General features: G+C 51.7%; 1 protein-coding gene across 4 annotated transcripts in view; it reads left to right on the top strand.

The window, feature by feature from the left end:
- Nucleotides 1-19777, top strand: part of RGS12 (regulator of G protein signaling 12) — a 200486-nt gene that overhangs the window by 38569 nt on the left and 142140 nt on the right. For all 4 annotated transcript variants that reach the window (XM_055086242.1, XM_024119377.2, XM_028492398.1 and 1 more), the window contains exon 3: nt 8519-8635. In XM_055086242.1, coding sequence (XP_054942217.1) covers nt 8519-8635 — 117 coding nt within the window. The remainder of the gene's footprint in view (nt 1-8518; nt 8636-19777) is intronic.

The following is a 19777-nucleotide window of genomic DNA, read 5'->3' as shown; positions in this document are numbered from 1 at the left end:
GGGGGCCTGCAGGGGGGAGGAGCCTGCAGGAGGAGGGGGGAGCCTTCAGGAGGAGCGGGGAGCCTGCAGGAGGAGGGGGGGAGCCTGCAGGAGGAGGGGGGAACCTGCAGTAGGGGGGAGCCTGCAGGAGGGGGCAGAGCCTGCAGGAGAGGGGGGAGCCTGCAGGAGGAGGGGGGAGTGGTGGAGTCCCAGCAGAAGCTGCAGGAACTCTTTTGCTGCTTCTTATTGTCCAGGCCTCGTCACGTGACTGCGCCCTGCTGCAGGGGGCGCTGGGAAGTGTGGCTGCACAGGCAGGTATGCAGCCCAGATGTCCATCACTGGTCACAGGGGACTGTGGCTCTGGGCTCTGCCATGGGGGCGTGGGGCAGGGTATTACCCACGTGGAAAGCCCCCCGAAGCTCAAAAGCAGGTCACGTGCGCATATTATTATGATCCCGCTTTTGTGTAACATATTTCAATATCCCCCAAATAAACCTATGACATTTTAAAGCATACATATGTTTATATGTAAGTGTATAGAAAAAATTAAAAGGAAACACTCCAAACAGATAATAGTAGTTACCTCAGGTTAGTAAGTGAAAACTGGCAAGGGTCCAGGACACTATGATTTTATTTTGTGTTGTTTTGATATTTTTATTATGGGAATCTGAACATATTTTACTTACTAAAAATAATGCCTTTGGAGAAAAAAATGAAAATTACTTTCTTAATTCTTTTAATGAGAACAAAGTGAGGATTGGTACTGAAGCTGTAGTGGTATTTCTATGGCATTGCTAATGACAGGCTCATCAGCTATCCAGCCCGGAGAGTATTGGATTCAACAGACAGATCTTGTGCAGTTTTTCTAGTACAATGAGAGGAAGTTTTAAAATAGATTCTAAAAAAATTCTGGAGAATACTAAAAAGGCCAGGTTAGGGCCCCATGATATAATTCCCTCTAAAAACAGCAGCTTTGATCTTCACGCCTTGTAAACAATGCCCTTGGGCAACATTGCATCACTGTCTGCCCAAGCAAGAGGAAAGGAAGCAAACAATGGAGAGAGAGTCAGCGGGTCTGGGGGAGATAACACCACCCGGCAGAGGGGCCGGGGCCGGGCTGGGAAGGGCACTCTGGGCTCCTTGCAAGGCCTTCCTTCTGACCGCGTGCACTGAGCGCTCTCTGGGGGGCTCGGTGCTGCATGTGGACCTTGAGACCCAGGCCGGTGGAGGTGCTGGGGGAGCAGGGGAGAAGCTCTTGGGCTCTCCTGGAATAGGTAGGGCACGGCTTCCCAGAGCTGGACGGTCTGTAGGACGGAGAGTGGGGGACACTGAAGTGAAGGAAACAGGACCAAAGGAGCAGAGACACAAAGCAATGCCACCCTTACTGCTCTTTGGTTTTGTAGAGTTTCCAGGAAAAGTGAGAGTATTAAGAGCTAAGTGGCCACTGCCAGAATCAGAAGTGTTTGAAGTGCTTGAATCCCTTATTGATTGGTTTTGCTGTTTCTTCAGCTTTATAAAAATGGCTTTATAACACAGTCTCATGCAACCTGTTTTGAAATCACTGAATATCATTTCAAAGGTTTATCCATGGTACCATCTGCAGCTGCAGTTCACCATCCTAACTCTGTAACATTCCATCGTGTGAGTGTACCACCACCACACACACACGGAGCCGTTAACAAAATGACTGATGACGCCTTGGTGAACATTCTCGCACACGTCTCCGGGCGTGTGTATGAAGGCATTTCTCAGGGTCTATCCAAAGAATGGAATGGCTGGTTTGTATCAGGGCCGGGTGTTAAGCTTTTGGTCTCTGTATCCATTCATGTTGACAGTAGACAGGTCTCTGGAGCAGACACAGCTTTAATTACTGATGCACAATACGACAGTGGTTCCCCGGGCCCAGTCCTTGCTCTGGCCTGGAGCAATAAGAACCACATCGGGTACCACCCCTCAACTCCCCAAACAGGTATCCAGGAGATGATACACGTGCTGCCCCCTTCCCCTCCTTAAGGGGGAGAGAAACCGTTACTCTAAGCAAATCCTCTTTCTAGACAGGGGAAAAATCCTGGGTCTCTCCTCTCACCCTTTGCAGTGCAGGTGGGTGTCTCCAGGAGGGACATAAGATCAGCCTCTCTGGGAGATGTTCCAGGCCTCATTCCTTTGAAATGTCAGTCTCACCTGGAGTTCTCACCATCTGTTTGGTCATAATTTAACCGCTGAGTCCCAGGACGTGGAAACTTCTAGTACAGGTCCCAAGTCTCAGTACAGTTTGCTCAGAATGCTGTAACCGTGCAGAAACATGCTGTTTTCCTGGCAGTCCCGTACCAGCTACTGTAAGAACTCAGATCGCGCCACATCCTTGCTGAAGCTTGCCTTCGTCAGACTCCTCCAGTTTTTGCCAATCTATTAGTTGTGAAATGGTATCTTGTTGCGGCTTTAGTTTGCATTCCCTCGAGCACAAAGATTTGATTTCCTCTTTGTGAGGGACCTACTGAAAACTTTGCCCATTTTTCTGTTGGGTTGTCTTTCCAATTGGTAGGAGTTACAGATTTTGGCCATTAACCTTTGCCGATTACAAGCGTTCCACGAATGCCCTCTCCGTGTTCCATGTGCTGTGGCATTTTGATGAACAGAAGTTCTTGACTTTAATGTCGTCCAGCTTGTCAGCCTTTATCTTGCACTTTTGACATAGCACATTCACTACTACCCTGAGGACAGAAAGATTTTCTCCTTTTTTCCCCTAAAATGTTTTGGAGTTGATTTTTGTGAATGGAATATAGGTGGGTGGCAAGTTAATTTTTTCCTCTATGTGGACGACCAGTTGTTGGAGCCCTAAGTTCAGGCTCTCACGAGGCCCAGTGGTGCCCTCTGCCGTGTGCCGTGTGTTCACATACGTGGGTCTCACTTCTCTGTCCTCCACTGTCAATACCCCAACTGCACTTTACCTTCAAAATTGTACCTTTGTAGTAAGTCTTTGTATCTGATAGGCCGAATCACCTTATCCGATCTTGGCTTTGCTTGAGCCTTGCTCTTTTTTTTTTTTTTTTTTTGAGGCTTGCTCTTTCATATACATTTTACAGTCAGCTAATAAATTCTCCAAAAAAAAAAAAAAATGCTATTGACTTTTTTATTGGGAGAACTGACATATGTAGGATATTGAGTCTTCCTAGCCATGAAAATGGTACCTCTCTTCATTTATTTAGGTTTTCTTTATTTTCTTTCAGTAAAGTTTTATAGCTACCTTCATAAATGTTGTTAATTAGATTTTTTCTTAGATTATTTGGCCAGATTTATTCCTAGGTACCTTATACATTTTATTACTATTGTAAATGGGTACCTACTTAAAAATGGTAAATGTTAACTTTTGTGATATATAAAAGTACAATTGATTCACTGCTTTCTTTGTGCAGCTGCCTTGCCAGGATTACTTCTGTTCGTATTTGTTAATACTTGTCATCATGAACGGGTGTTGAATTTTGGCCTTTGTTTTTTGGTTCTTTTTGTGTCCGCTGAGACAATCAAATGGGCTTCCTCCTTTAAAATGCTAACGTGGTATATTACACTGATAGAGTTTTGAATATTGAACATGCTTGCATTCCTGAGATAAGCCTAACTTGTGCTTATCATTTTATACACTAATGGGTTTGGTTTGCTAGTATTTTTGTAGAATTTTTGAATCTGTGTTTATGAGTAAGACTGTCTTATAGTGTTCCCTTCTCTCATTGTTTTTGTCTGGTTTTGGTATCAAGTTGAGTCTAACCTCATCAAGTTATAAAATCAGTGGTGGCATTTTTCTCCCCCTTTTCCTCCTCTTCTTCCTCACTTTCTTCCCTTTTTGGTGTATTGAATCTCTTATTTAAAAACCCTGTTAGAGATGAAATCTGTTTTGTCTGTTATTAACATAGCTACACAAGCTTTCTCTGAGTCAGCATTTTCTGTCCTTTTATTTAAACTTTTCCATTTCTCCATGTTCTAGGATTGTTACTATGAGTGGCAGGTAGTTGGATGTTTTTCCTGATCCAATTTGACATTCTGAGATTCAAGAGTAAGACCGTAATAAATTGGCAAATTTAGTCCATTTATATTTATTGGGATTACTGGCATGTGTAGTTTTGGTTCCATGATGTTACTGTGTACTTTCTGTAAGTCTGTTTTTTCCTAGGCTCTCTCCTCCTTTCCTGCCTTTGTGTGTTTTGTTTTCAAGGCTGTTGTTGGTTTTCCTGCTTTCTTCATCACCTCCTTTATTGGCTTGGAAGTTTTGCCACACACTTTGTTTCTGTCTTTTTAAGGTTTTCACTCTTGATGACTGCCTGGCTCTTAGATATTTATTGAATAAACAAACATATTCCTTAATTTTCTGTCTCGAGTTGGATGTCCTTTCCTACATATTCACCCTTTTCTTCCTTGAGCAGGACACCCAGTCTTGGGTTCTTTCTCGAGAAGGTGATTCACTGTGACCGGGAGCCCTTCTTCAGCTCCCACACGTTATTCCAGAGTCACCACTCTGTGTTTGTCCAGTGTTGTGTTGGAAATGGAATTTTGTTGATTTTAAAATTGATTTGATTTTGGGCTTAGGATTCTTCCTGATATGGAGAGTTTTGTAGGAACCAGATCTCACAAGGTGTGCTTGTTACTCAGCTGTTGTCCCTCAGCCCCAAGCCCGCCTTCTGTGATGGGCTCTGGGACGGGGGTCTGTGCCCTCTTCCCCTTGCCAGCTGGGTCCCCACCTGGCTCTGCTCCCAGCGGCCAGGCGAGAGGAGGAGGGTCCTCCTGCCGCTGCCGCTGAGTCCAGTTTGCGGTTTCCCCGCCTTGCCCGGGGCCTTGTCACCCCCCAGACCCCAGCCGTTGCCTGTGCCCCCCTTCTGAGGTCCGAGGTCCGGGTCCCACCTGCCCCTCATCTGGCTGCAGAGTTTAAAGAAGTCCTCCTCTTCCCATACTGTCCCAGCCCCGGGGGTGCAGCCGCTTCCCGTCCTGGCATCTTGGAGTCTCTTTCTGCCCTTTCAGTTCTCTGATTCCTGGTTAGCAGTTCTTTGTGGGAAATTCTCTGTTGAGCAGTTGCTGTGGTTTTGCTTTCTGACTGATATGACGGGAGAAGTAAGTATGTCAGCCGGAAATCCTACTCCTCGGCTTCTCTTGGGCAGGTCTTCAGACGATCTGGTCTTCCGCGGCACGCGGGATCCTCCCGGACCGGGGCGCGAACCCGGCTCCCCTGCATCGGCAGGCAGACGCGCAACCACTGCGCCACCAGGGAAACCCCTGGTCTCTGTTTTAAGCTAAATGGCATCCTTGGTTAATTTGTTCAGTAAGTGCTTACTGAGCACCTGCTGTGTGCCAGGCACACGCTGTTGAGGGGGGACACAGCCCTTGCCCCACTGGGGCTTCTGGTCTAGTGTTTACACCCTTAAGTTAGGAGTTTCTGGTTCTGACTGTGGCGCAATGAGATCTGGGTCTGGGCCCTGCTGGCCGTGTGGGCCCGAGCAGGCCCTTCACTGGCTGCCGGGTTCTCATCTGTAGGTTGAGGAGGCTGGACTGGCTGGTCCAGGTCACTGCTTGTGCTAAAATGAGACCTCTCCCTGGGCGGTGGGCAGGTGGGCAGGCGTCAGCGGCCCGGTTCTGCCCTCACTCCATCTGCTGGCTGTTTCTCCTCTCGAAGGCTTCCCTCAGGGGTCCTCCGCCCTCCTGTTCTGAGTTGACCATCCAGAGCAGGGTCCAGGAGCGCGAAGGGCTCACGCTGAGGTCCATGCCGGCGGCCGGCCCTCGTTCGGGGCGCTTGCGGGCAGAGCGGCGGAGCTGGGGCAGCCCTCAGCCCCTCGCCTTTGCAAGCGATGAGATGAGTTGTTTGCGATTTAAGAAGTGGAGTTGACTTTGAAGAAAGCGGATTTGTAGCCATTTTTGCCTAATCGCTACCGTTTAGTTCTCTCTGGGGAGAGTGAGTGATGTAGTGCCATCAGGGGGCGCCGGATCAGCGGGGATTTTCCAGAGTTTATTGATGCACAGCCGTCTTCATGCACCGGGGTGGGGGGCAGGGACTTTCGCTGAGGAGCAGCCGGATAAGAGCTGAAGCTTCTCCCTGTTGGTGAAGAGTCACCACGGGGTCGATTCACACCTCTGTAGGCGTTCTTCCTTCTCTGAGGTCCCAGTCCCGCAACGCGCCCGTGCACGGCCACGTGTAGACGGCTGCTTTCCTTCCGGCCGCGTGGACCCCCTGTCCCCAGTGATGGGCTCCCTGTTACTGGGCACCCGGGTCCCCACGCAGTTTTGCTCTTGTGTGTTCTCTGAGCATATGCCAGCCGGCCAGGCAGGTGGTCCCAGAAGGGAGCACACACAGAGCAAAGGCCCCTGCTGCTCCGGCGGCTTGCAGGCAGCTGGGGAGATGGCGCAGGGGGTGGTGCTGGGGACCTGTGGTTCCAGTTCCTGCTGAGAGTGGAAGCCTCGGGACCCGCCCCCCCAGCGAGGGGCTGAAGGGGGCTCTTGAAGGGGCACACCGTGCGGTGAGGAGGGGCCCTGGGTCAGGGGTGAGGGTCTCTAGAGAGATCGCTGGGCTCCAGGTACATTTTACACATAGACTCAGCTTTGGGCATATTTTTGGGGCATATTTCTTAGACAAATCTTTCTCGAGAATATGTCAAATTTAGTAACTTGCTAACAAGGCCCCGCAGTGAGCACGGGGTGCTGCTCCCGGGGTGGGGTGGGGGCGGAGACGGCGGGGGGGGGACTTGGACACAGATGCGGGGAAGGGTGTGGGTCTTGACAAGGCCTGAGTGGGTTTATCAGTGGTCACAGAGCAGCCCTGTGGGGCAGGGCCTGGGGCGCCTGTCCCCGGGAGTGGAAGCACACCTGGAACCACAGGCTCACCCAGCTCGGGGCAGTGGTGGGGTTCTCGGAGACGAGGCTCCGAGCCACACTCGCGCTGTAAACAAGCTTTTCCTCCGCTTTCAAGAGGCAGCGCGACCGTCCCCCGGGCCCATCTGGGGACAGGCAGGTCGTCTGTGCAGCTTGATTTCTTAGAGGCATCCCGGCCGAGCCCCAGCCCAGATGCAGCCTCACCTCTGCACGGCTCCGTGGCCATTGTCCCTTGCAGAGTGACGCTCTCGAGCCCGTGGGGGTCTGGCTGTGGCCGGGCACCCTCGCTGCCTTCTTCCCTCCAGTGGCCCCCACCTGCCCTTAGCCCCAGCTCCACGGCAGCCCCGTGGGGCGTCTGTTGCCCTCTGTGCTCCCAGCACCCTCTGTGTCACCCTTGTTTTCCGCCACCGGCCTGGGGACTGCGGGTGGGCAGGCTGGCGGCACAGCACTGCCTGGTGTGGACACGCGGAGACGGAGGATGCGTTTGCTGGGACAGTGTGCACAAGGCTTCTCTCTTGGGCTCTTGCTGGGATGCTAGGGTTTGCTGAGCACATATGGTGACGCGATACCACGCCCGGGGAGCCCCTTGCTGGTGGTGGTGGTGACGACGCATCTGAGATGGAGCCTTGGCTTGTCTCTGCGTCTTCTCTCCGAGTCAGCTCCTTTCTCCCTCTGTCTCCGCCCGCTCTCTGTGTCTCCCTCCCTCCCTCTCTTTCCCTGTGCTGGTGGTGGTGGTGACGACGCATCTGAGATGGAGCCTTGGCTTGTCTCTGCGTCTTCTCTCCCTGAGTCAGCTCCTTTCTCCCTCTGTCTCCGCCCGCTCTCTGTGTCTCTGTGTCTCCCTCCCTCCCTCTCTTTCCCTGTTAGTTCGTTCTGGATCTTTCTCTCCCTCCGGCTTGCTCTGCGGGGGGTGGTGTCTGCGAGGTTGGCCGTGCAGAAACATAGCCCAGAGAGCTTTATAAGGGAGTGCTGCAAGGTTTTGTCTTTCTGCAAGATGCCCGGGTCCCTACGCAGGTGGGGAGCAGAGAGCCTGAGGCCTCGCAGTCTTTAGAAACCCGTAGCTTCCTTTATGCCCGAAGCCGGTCACTTAGGATTTTGAGTACCCAGGAAGTCAGAGATTTTCAGCTGTGATGCTTTTTATTTTTAAAATGTGATGACATTTGCTGGAACCACATTTGGGGAGATGTGTGGCATAACAACAGTGAATTAATTCTGGCCATTTCCCAGAGAAAGAGTGAGATGCTTTAATGGCTGGTTATTTCATGCATTTGGGTTGGTTTGGTCTTCAGACACCAGCTGAATGTCTAGAGATTCTTTAATTTCCTAAAATGCTTCTAAAATTATGTGAAAGCACGAGCTTGCTGAAAACCAGCCTTTATATTACTAATGATTTCCTCCGCCCACTTGTGCTTTCCTAGACATGCGCACATGTTTTTCCGTTGCCCTTGGATGAGGAGTTTGAGGCTGGGGTTGTCCTCTGGACACATAGCTGGAAGTGGCACAGCAAACGCTCGGGGGCCCTGGGATGACTCCTTTTTTCAACTTTGCGTTGTTGGTTGTGGTGACTCGTTCGTAATGTGAGGTTGACCTGGACGACCTTGAGGCCTCCTCTCCTCCGGTCCCTCCAGGCGGTGTGTCGGGCAGAACTAGTGTCTCCTCCCAAGAGGGTAACGACGTCTTTTTCTTGTTTTAGGGCTCAAAGTTTGGGCGGGGCATTGGACTCCTACCACCGGCTCAGCGTACCTCTGCCCGGAGATCTTTCGGGAGGTCCAGGAGGCTGAGCATCACCCGCTCCCTCGATGATCTTGAGGTAACTTCATTTTACGGTTTCTTCGTTTATTCTCCAGGTTTTAAAAAATGATACGTCTGAATCTCCTTTGAATCCCACCCATTTTCTACCACCTCTCCCTCTCCTGTAAACTCAATCTTCAAGTGGGGCTTCTATGCACACCTGGCTCCTCCCCTGCCCCACCCACTCCTGCCCCGTCCGGACCCTCTTCCACTGCTCCTTGGTCTACAAAGCATCCCGGTGTGTCCCGTCCTGCCTTACGTGCCAGATGCCGTAAGAGACACAAGAACCCTCTGGGGGCCTATCATTGCCTGTTACCAAACCAAACTTGGGTCCGTTTGCCCAATGCACAGAAAAGCTAATCTACTGACACTGGGTTGTGGGGAAGGAGAGTACAGGCACCAGACAAGGAGAATGGGTAGCTCATGCTCAAAAGACCCAAACTCCCCAGTGGATTTCAGGGAAGGGCTTTTAAAGACAGTGTAAGGTAGGGGGTCATGGGGTATGTGATCAGCTTGTGCACAATCCTCTGATTGGTTGGTGGTGAGGTAACTGGGTGATGTTTCAGGAATGTCAACCATCAACCTTCCAGCCAGTTGGGGGTCTACGTGCTGGTGGGCAGCCTGCATAACTTCTTCCACCTGGTGGGGGTTTTAGTATCTGCAAAACAGCTCAAGGATACAGCTCAGGAAGTTATCTAGAGCCCTTGAGGAGGACCTAGAGGTCCTTGACACTGTTCAGTGGCTAAACTGTTGTTTAGTCTTGCTCGACTGTTTTCTTTTGATTCTGCATTTTCTCACTTCTCTGGTTAAAATTGCTGTTTGGAATTTGGGGAGGGCCTAGGAGGCTAAAGCTTTTCTACAAACAAGAGGTGGGGGGAGGCACTGGGGGATGCATCCCCGGGAGGCCCCCCAGGGTCCTGCTCTATTTCATACCCACTTTATTTATTTTTTTATTATTTAATAAAAACATTTTATTTATTCATTTGTTTATTTTTGGCTGCATTGGGTCTTCGTTGCTGCACGTGGGCTTTCTCTAGTTGCGGTGAGCGGGGGCTGCTCTTCGTTATGGTGCACAGGCTTCTCCTTGCGGTGGCTTCTCTTGTTGCGGAGCATGGGCTCTAGGTGTGTGGGCTTCAGTAGTTGTGGCGTGTAGGCTCAGTAGCTGTGGCTTGCGGGCTCTAGAGTGCAGGCTCAGTAGTTGTGGCTCACGGGCTTAGTTGCTCCACAGCACGTGGGATCTTCCTGGACCAGGGCTCAGACCTGTGTCCCCTGCATTGGCAGGCGGATTCTTAACCACTGCACCACCAGGGAAGCCCCATACCCCCTTTAAAGATATGATATTGATCCACACGTATCGAGAGTATCCTCTTGTGTGGTTCTCTTCTTTGATCTGTAATCCTTAAAAAATTAATAGACTTTACTCTCAGAGCAGTTAGGGGTTTACAGAAAAGTTAAGCAGGAAGTACAGAGAGTTCCCATGTGCCGCTGTGCTGGGTACATGATTATTAGTTTAGGTTGCGTAGCGTGCATGGAGGCCACTCCTTGTGCTGTACATTCTAAAGGTTTGGACAGATGGATTGAGGTCCCGCAGCCACCATCACAGTGTCACACAGAGCGGTCTCACTGCCCTAAAATCCTAGGTGCCCCGCCTGGTCGTCCCTCCCTGCTCGCCCTGGACCTTGGCAGCCGTGGTCCTTTCACTGGTTCATTTTGTGTGTTTTAAAGTTTTACACAGATGTAATCGCACTGCATGTCTTATTCTGCCACTTTTATAACATTGTATTATGCTTTCAAGTTTTACCTTGTAGTTTTAGTTTATTTTACTTGTTATGTAGCATTCCATTATGAACATGTCACAAATTTTTATCCATTCTGCTATTGCCGGCCACGTGATAGAAGGTTGGGAACAGACCTCTCTGAGAGGAGCTGCAGCGGACAGTGTCACGCAGGTGCCCGTGTGCACAGCCGGGGCTGTGAGAGCGTGTTCTGGGGAGTCAGTTGCTGTGACAGTCTCGGCCGAGCCTCACCCAGGCTCTGGTCGCCAGCAGGACCAGGGGCCTTGCTACCCTGCTCCCCGACACTTGGTACTGTCAAACTGAAATTTTTCCGTTTCAATAAGATGCCAACTCATTTTACTTTGCATCTCACGGACTGTGAGTGAGGCTGAGTGCTCCGTCGTGGGCCCTTTGGCTGCTCAGCTTTTCTCGTTTTTGAATTAGTAGCCTCTTCATGTCCTTCTTGTAGTTCTTAAATTTTTATTTTATTTATTTTATTATTTTAAAATAGATTTTGCAGTAGTTCTTTACATTTTGGGGATACAAATCCTTTGTCAGATAAAGGTTTTGAAAATATCTTCTTTGTGGCTTTTTTCTGCCTTTGTCTAGGGTGTCAATAGATATATATTTTAATTGTAGTAAAATAGAGCATAAAATTTACCATTTTTAAGTGTCCAGTTTGGGGCAATAAGTACATTCACATCATTTTGCAAAAATCACCCATCAACTCCGGAAGGCTCCTACCTCCTACAGCTGAAACTCAGTGCCCATCACTCACTCACTCACTCACTCCCCCTCCCCTCCCTCAGCCCCTGGCACCCACTGTCCTACTTTCTGCCTTCAGGAATTTGACTTTCGTGTCTGGCTTTTTTCACTTAGTAGAGTATCTTTGCAGTTCACCCGTGTTGTAGCAGGTGTCAGAATTGTTTTCCTTTTTTTTTTTTTTTTTTTTTGCGGTACGCGGGCCTTGGGCCTCTCACCGTTGTGGCCTCTCCTGTTGCGGAGCACAGGCTCCGGACGCGCAGGCTCAGCGGCCATGGCTCACGGGCCCAGCCGCTCCGGGCATGTGGGATCTTCCCGAACCGGGGCACGAACCCGCGCCCCCTGCATCGGCAGGTGGACTCTCAACCACTGCGCCACCAGGGAAACCCTGTTTTCCTTTTTAAGGCTGAATAATATTCCACTCTATGGATGGACCACATTGTGTTTATCCATCTGTCTGACGATGGACACTTGGGTAGCTCCCACCTCTTGGCTAATGTGGCTAATGCTGCTGTGAGTATGCGTATGCAAATATCTGTTTGAGTTCAGTAATGTTTTAAAAATTAACCATAATTTCTTACAAACTCAATAACAATTATCTGGAATAAATTGACTTTGGGTGTTTTTTTTTGCTTAAAACGGTAAGTTAATTTGTGTTCTGATGCTAAGCTGGAATCTTTGGCTGTTAGAGCTAGAAAGGGCCTTGAAATCACCTCATTATCCAGATGAGAAGGGGGACTGATTCCAGAGGGTTTTCAGAGAGCCCTGGGTGGGTTTTGGGGCAGCGGGGCGCGTGGTCCTGGGAGGTGGGAGCGGGAGCGGCCGTGGGGCAGCCCCAGGCGGCCCTGAGGCCGGAACAGGCCCCCGCGCAGGGCCTCGGGGCTCTGGGGTCCCGAGAAGGGGGGTCCCCGCCAAGCCTGCATTCTCCCTTTGGGAGTTTGGCCAGGTGTCGTCTCTGCATCGTTCTGGGAGAAGGGTCTCTGCAGGGGCCTGAGACCCAGGGGACCAGGAGCCAGCGCGTGTGGCTTGGTGGTGGCTCGAGGTCTGCTTCCGGACAAGCGCTCCAGGCCCTGCGGTCACCGCTTACTTCTTATCGCGACAGACACCCAGGGGTCTACTGTTATCTGCGTGGCTGATTGAGGGCAGGCCGGACCTCCCCTACCCTTTCCCTCTGAGTGTCCCCATTTCACAGATGAGAAGCTGCGTGCAGGCACAGTGTTCTTTAGACCACGGGCTGCAGAGCACACGATCTTTCTATCACCTGTGAACCTCTTTTGGCAAAGTAGTATGTTAGAGACATGGGATTCAATCTTTGCTACCTTTTTGCCTGAAGACTTCAAAATGTAGAAGCACAGATTATGTTAACACCCGCCTTTGGGAAGCCTGTCGAGCGCCCTGTCTGTCTGTCCTTCCCTCTCTCCCACACTCTTCGGCAGGTGTGCTAGGCGGCCGCTGGGCCATCCCCACTCCTGGGCCTCACACCCTTGTTTGGCCCCCTCCCCAGAGGCACCAGCTTTCACATCTTGTCTTTAATTGTCCCTGCCGGGGCCTCTGCATACAGCTGCCACCAGCCCGGCTCTCTGCACGAGGCCGGTTCCGAGTCCACTTCCTGGGCCCTCGGGACACCGTGTCTTAGGTTGGGCCTCCTGGAGCAGACTCAGACGGAGGGCCCTCTAAACGCTGGGCGAGGAGGAGGACCCAGGAAGGACTGCCCAGAACGGGGCGATAAAATGATGAATGTATCAATCAATCCAAATGAGTGGTGACTATGTAAATCAAGAAGAATTGTGTTTTGTTTGGTTTGAAAGTACCTGAAATTAAATTACAGCACAGCAGGATGAGCACTGGCGAGGGGAATGGAGGTCAGGTGTTTCTGGGTGCTTATCTCCACTAGGAAGAGGGTAAAGGTGTGATTAAGATTCAATTTTTAGGGACTTCCCTGGTGGTGCAGTGGTTAAGAATCTGCCTGCCAATGCAGGGGACATGGGTTCGAGCCCTGGTCCGGGAAGATCCCACATGCCGCTGAATAACGAAGCCCGTGTGCCACAACTACTGGGAGCGGCTGGGCCCGTGAGTCATGGCCGCTGAGCCTGTGCGTCCGGAGCCCGTGCTCTGCAACAAGAGAAGCCACCGCAATGAAAAGCCTGTGCACTGCAACAAACAGTAGCCCCGCTCGCCACAACTAGAGAAAGCCCGTGAGCAGCAATGAAGACCCAACGCAGACAAAAATAAATAAATAAATAAAAATTAAAAAAATCAGTAGGGATATAGAAGATTTAAAAAAAAAAAAAGATTCAATTTTTATAAGGTAAGGATGCATGTTGTAATCTGCAGGGTAGCCTAAGACAGTAAAATAATAAGTAAATTTTAAATTAATAGAAGGAAAAAAATGGAATAATAAAAAATATTGAATTTGAAAGAAGGTGAGACAGGAGGAAAGGAGAGACAAAAGGCGAAGAGCAGGAAGGACAAGTAGGCAGCCTCCGTGAGGGGGTTCAGTCCAACTGTGCTGGCAGTTACAATACGGTAAAGGGGTCAGATATCCCAGTTAGAAAGGAGAGACTGTTAGGGCAGCATTAAAAGTCTGGTTATGCTGTTTGCTAGGGACACATCAAACGTGAATGGAAGAACGGAAGAGGAGACGCTGTGCAGTACTAATCAGAGGGCTGGAAGCGGGGCCGCACTGACCTCGAAGGGGACTCCCAGGCAGGGCGCCCCACAGGTAGACAGGGGGCCTTCGTCATAGTGAGGCGGCAGGGAGCTGCGGCTATACATTCTGTTTGCATTCAGTGACACAGTCTCAACATGTCTATAGCAAAAACTGGCAGAAGTAGGAACAGAACTGGACTAATCTGTACTCACAGTAGGAGATTTTTTAACTCCTTGCTGAGTAATTGGCAGACTGAGCAGGAAAAGTTCAGTAAGAGGTAAAGGATGTGACCAGCTTGACCTGCTGGACTCACGTGTGCGGTACCCAGTAAATTCATCCTTTCCTCCCCGTGGAACATGTAGGAAAGCTGACCATGTGCTGGGCCATAAAGCAAGTCTCAACAGATATGGACGTCTCTTCACCCAGAGTCTGTCCTTGGCCACAGGCAGGTGTAGCAGAAACCAGTGGCAAAGAGGAGATACCGCACTCACGTCCAGAGTGAGAGGCTGAGTGATCTAGCGTTCAAAGAAGAATCACTGTGGAAATTAGAATATATTCTGAATGATAAAGAAAATACATCTAAGCCTGTGGGATGTAGCTAAAACTGAGCTTAGAGGAATATTTGTAGCTTTATGAGCGAATGTTAGACATGAAGGAAAGTAGGAAGTCACCTCAAGAGGTTAGAAAAAGAGCTGTAAAACAGACGCAAAGGAAGTAGAAGCTGGACAGTGATGAAGGTCAAAGCAGAAATTAATGAAACAGAAAACTATCAAAACAATCAGTAAAGAGGCGTTACTTCCTAACCCATTTTATGAGGCCTCCAAAAACCTTGGCACCAAAACCTGAGAGACACCTTAGAGGAAAGGAGGGTTATGGGGCAGCTCACTGGTGAGAGAGGTGGAAGGTCCTAAACTACATCATGTCTCCTGGATCCAGCTGTTCATGTTTGTTCCAAGGACAGTGTTTTTTTAACATTTGAAAATCAGTCAGTGTAATTCACCACATTAACAAAGTAGAAAAATCATATATCATCTTAACAGAAGCAGGAAAGGCATATGGTAAAATTCAATATCTGTTCATGGTTAAAAAAAAACCTTAACAAAATAGGGATTAAGGGGAACCTCCTTAACCTGATAAGGATATAAAAAAGCCTATAGCATGTGTCAGACTTAAGCTTTCCCTTTGAGATCAAGCGAGGAAAGATGTCTGCTGTTACCATTTCCATTTAAATGTTTACTGCAAGTCCTAGTCAGTGTACTAAGAAAGTAGAACAATGGAAGTTAGAAAACTTGCAAAGCAAAATGACAGTGTGATTATTCTCCCATGATGTGATCGTAACATGGAAAAATCCGAATCTATGGATTCTTAAAATTAATGAGTAAGTTTAGCAAGGTTGCTGGGTATATGGTCACTATACAAAAATCAGATGTGGACACAGTTTGAAAGTGACATGCAGATTCAATTTAATTTTAACCAAAATCCCAACAGCTGTTTTGTGGAACTTAAGATGATTCTAAAAATTCTGTGGAAATGCAAAGGGCCAAGTGTAGCTAAGATATTCTTGAAGAAGAATAAGGTAGGAAGACTTCCTCTATGAGCTGCTGAAACTTATTATAAAGTTAGAGAAACGTAAAACTGTGGAAGTGGCGGCACACAGATAGATGGATAGACAGATAGACAGTGGAGTAGGAGAGAGAGCAAGAAACAGACCCAGCACCTGTGGACGTCGGGCCGTGTGTGCAGAGCAGGGGTGAGTGTGGTCTTTTCAGTGGTGCTGGGGTAAATAGGGGTCTACATGGAAAAAGAGAGTGAAAGAGAACCTGATTCTCCCTCACGCCGCGCAAACACAGTTAATCCAGCTGGGTCGCAGATCTCTCTGGGAAGGGTAAAACGCGAGTTAGTAGGGGATAAAGTAGACGCACATGTCCGTGGTGTTGGGGAGGGAAAGACTTTTTAAGCTGAACACGAAAAGCACTAACCATAAAGCCCAAGGCTGACTCTGACTCAGCGAATACTCAGAACCTATGTTCATGTAAGCGCACCTTCCCTCGAGGGCAAGGACGGGGGCGGGGGGGACACGAGTGCCGTGACCCCTGGAGGCTCCTCACAACACCTACCAAGGTAAAGCGGGCAAGAGATTCAAACAGGCCTCTGATGAGAGATGAGCCACGTGGCAGATGCAGCCTCGGAAAGGCTTCCAAGCACATTAGTCACCAGGGGGGCAAATTGCAGCCAGTGAGGTCCACACCCCAGGAGGTCTGGAGTGGAAGAGACTGGCGGACGGCGTGAATGTTGGTGCAGGCGTGAAGCGGCCGGACTCTTGCCAAGCACAGGGGAGTGTCCGCCGTTACTAGGGACACTGAAGACACAGGTGTCCCGAGACTCAGCATCCCTCGTGTCTGAGACGGCATCGTGTGGACCAGGAGACAGGCAGCAGTTCAAGGCAGCGTGTCGCGAGGCTCCCAGACGAGGCCACCTCTCCTGCCCACGGTGCGATTGGCTCGTGCTGGAACGCCCTGCCGCTGCCTCGCGGTGTGCAGGTGTCACGGGAGCAGGTGGACACCAGAGGACGCGTCTGCACAGTTCCATCTGTGTGGCCGTGGCTCGTGGTGGCATGTCCAGTGCAGAACCGTGGAGGGAAGCGGGGACACGGCTGTGCTTTCCCTGTGACCCTCCCCGTAACCCCCTGGAGGCCGTTGACCCGTGTTGTGCGTGGAGCTGGCTGAGCCACTGCTGACGTTGGCAGGAGTTTCTCCGCGCCTGCCTGCCCCCTCCGTCAAGGGCAGCCTGTGCTGGCTGCTCTCACCTGGGCGGGCCCAGGGGTTGTTGGCAGGACTGGCAGTGCCCGGCCTGGACAGCAGGGGGCGCCGAGGCCACGCGCTTCCCTCCCTGGCCACTTGTCCAGACTTCTCGGCTCTGGAGGGAGGGGGGCTTTGGGAGGTAGGGGGCTGCGCCTGGTCCCTCTGATGCTGAGGCTGAGGTCGAGTGAGCTGTTTTCCACCAGCTCCCTGAGCTACGCTGGGCTGGCCTCTGAGACTGACCCCCTACAGCAAAGGCAGCAGGACCCCGAGCTGGGCCTCAGACCTGAGACTGAGAGCCCAGTTGCCGTCTGTCCACTTGTCTGATTTGGTTCACTCCTGCCCACCTCTGGCTCACCTCTGGGACGCTCTGGGCGATTTACAGAAGTCCCGTTATCCAGGGTGAAATCTACTCAGACATTTCAAAACAAGCTCTTGTTACTCATTTCTTACTTTTGATGTTTTGCTATTTCTAGGGGAATTTAACTTTGAAGTTTTTGCTTATTAAAAAAAAATTTTATTTAGTTTTTTTTTGGTTTGTTTTTGTTTTTTTGGCTACACTGTGCAGCGTGTGGGATCTTAGCTCCCCAACCAGGGATTGAACCCGCTCCCCCTGCATTGGAAGCGCGGAGTCTTAACCAGTGGACCGCCAGGGAAGTCCCAGTTTTTGCTTATTTTGGTTTTTCACATGCTAGTCTACTCTTTAAACTATTTACCTAGGAAATTATCTTAATTCTCTTTTAAGATCCTATTAACTCAGGGGCATATACTAGGTTTTCTCAGTACCTTGAGTGTCTCCTCATGCAGTGACTGTGTTCTGAACGCCTACTGTGTGCCGATGTTATTCTGGCTCTGTGGACAGCACTGGACAAAACTGACACCAACCCCTGCCCCGGAGGAGCTGGCCTCCCAGCAGGGATGGATGGACATGAGGGGCGGGAGGTGGGCACAGGTGCTGCGGATGGGCAGGAGGGAGGTGGGTAGGGCAGCTTCAGGGTTTAGAAAGGGTCCCTCTGGCTGCGAAGCCGAGAATGAACAGTAGGGGTGTTGGGGCAGGAAGGGGGACAGTTAGGATTACCCTTTGGGCCGCGTGGTGGTCCGGGTGAGGGGAGGGGTTGGGGAGTGGGGGTCTTGGGCCAGGTAGATGGAGAGTGGTCAGACTTCTCGGATCAGGGATGGAGGGCAGTGCTGTGGGGAGACTCGAGGGTCCCCGCCCACAGGGGTCCCAGCTGAGGCTCTGAGGCGGCCGCGGGAGGCCTGGGTGAGGAGCTGGGGGGGCGGGTGAGGCCGCGTTTCCTGAGCATCTCCCCAGGGCGGTCACCATGGTCACTGCGCACCTCCTCTGGTTGTGCCTCTTACCCCCTTAGCCTCGTCCTCGGGAAGTCTGGGCATCCCTGAGCCAGGGTGGTCTGGCCCTCGCCGGCCTCCTCGCCCTCGTGAAGGGGCGGGGGCCGGGCAGGCTGGCGCAAGCCTGTCGCTGAGCTTGTCTGCACTCATCTCCCTTGGTTACTTTGAGCCTTGAGTAAAGCGCGTGTCTGTCCCCTCGAGGCCCAACCGTGCCCAGGGCTGGGCGGAAGCCTCGGGAAGCCCCGGTGAGTCCAGGGTATTAAGGAGAATGTGCCCTCCCTTTTCCGGGACTGGCGTGGGGCGGCGGATGGTGACTGGTGAGAGGCTCCTGGGGAGACAGGTGACTCTTCAAGGAACCCAGAACGAAGAAGGAGCTCCTTGGCCCTGAGACCCCACCTGTGGCCCCCGGCCCTGGGAGGCAGCTTGCCAGGGCCCCCAGTTCCCGCTGGACGCCCTCCCATCCCTCTCATCTGTCCTTCTGGCCGGAAACCCCCCCAGCATACTCCCTGAGCTGCCCTGACCCCGGTCCACGCACCCCACAGGGACCCTCATGCCATTTTTAGCTCAGGACGGACCCCCGGGCAGCTGCGGCCCCAGGGAATAGAGGCCTCTGGGTTCCTCCAGCTGCAGGACTCGCCCGCGGGTGCTGTCGTCGGGCTTCCGGGCCGGGGTGCCCCCCAGACCCCCCTGTTTTCCGGCTGTTTGCTCTCTTGTGGAGTTGCCAACAGGGTGGCTGGCCTCAGCTCACAGAGGGGGCCGTCCTGTCAAGGCCGAGCTGGGCAGCTCCACGCCGTCCGCTGCCACCAGCCTTTTCTTCTCCTGCCCGAACCAGCACTTGCTGGGTTTGTCAGGGGCTGTGCTGGGCTTTTTGGCCCCGGGTCTGAAGCCGCCGCCCCCTGGCCCCGGGTCAACACTCCCACCAGAATAAGGAGGATGCACCGGTGGGTGTGGCTGGTGCTCAGAACGTCCCGGTCACTTGTTCCAGGAGCTCCGGGAACCTCTCTTTCCCCAGGAAGTGAGCCGGGCTCTGGGCTGCTCAGGACACCAACTAGTGCCGGGGAGTCTGTGGCCAGATCCTCGCCCCACCCCTTCCTCTCCTTGCCGTACGGACAGCAAAGGAGGACACAGAGAAAGCCTGAAGGGACAGAAGAACCCAGAGGGGACAGCTGCACGTGGACCCTGATGGTCCTGGGCTGCTTTTTGGGCTGAACGTGATAAAACACGCAAAGTGAAATTGTTCTGCTTCTGCAGGGACACATATATTTCTGTCTGAAATGATTAAAATAAAGACAAGTTTGACAGCGAAGTGGTAACCTGGGCGGCCCAGCACCTGGTGCTGGGTTTTCCCAAGGTCGCAGGAGGTTCTTTGCTTTGCCCCATGGGCGTGGCCTGTCCTGCAGTCTGTTTCCCTTCTTGGTCCCTGGTGGTCATCTCCAGGGTCTGTCTGGTGGGCCTTTGGGGCTAGGATGCTGCTGTCCCCCGCTCTGGCTAGGAGGCCAGCACCTCCTCCAAAACCCTGTGAATTACTACAGGCCCCTCGGAAATCAGCGAGGAGGATAATCAGGTCACAGAGTCACGGGCTCAGCTGATCACTGTGAAAACCCCATGGTTGTCTATCCAGAACCCTCCAGCGGGTTTTCTCTGGACATATGCTTGTGTGCACGTGTGCACGTGGATGGGTGTGTGTGTGTGTGCATGTGTGCAGGTGTGCACGTGGATGGGTGTGTGTGCGTGTGTGCACGTGGATGGGTGTGTGTGCGCAGGTGTGCACGTGGATGGGTGTGTATGTGCGTGTGTGCAGGTGTGCACGTGGATGGGTGTGTGTGCGT

The sequence above is a fragment of the Physeter macrocephalus genome, chromosome 7 (genome assembly GCF_002837175.3).
Source record: "Physeter macrocephalus isolate SW-GA chromosome 7, ASM283717v5, whole genome shotgun sequence".
NCBI classification, from domain to species: domain Eukaryota; kingdom Metazoa; phylum Chordata; class Mammalia; order Artiodactyla; family Physeteridae; genus Physeter; species Physeter macrocephalus.
The sequence above is the reverse complement of the archived record's forward strand: the minus strand, read 5'-3'. Positions and strand labels throughout refer to the sequence as shown.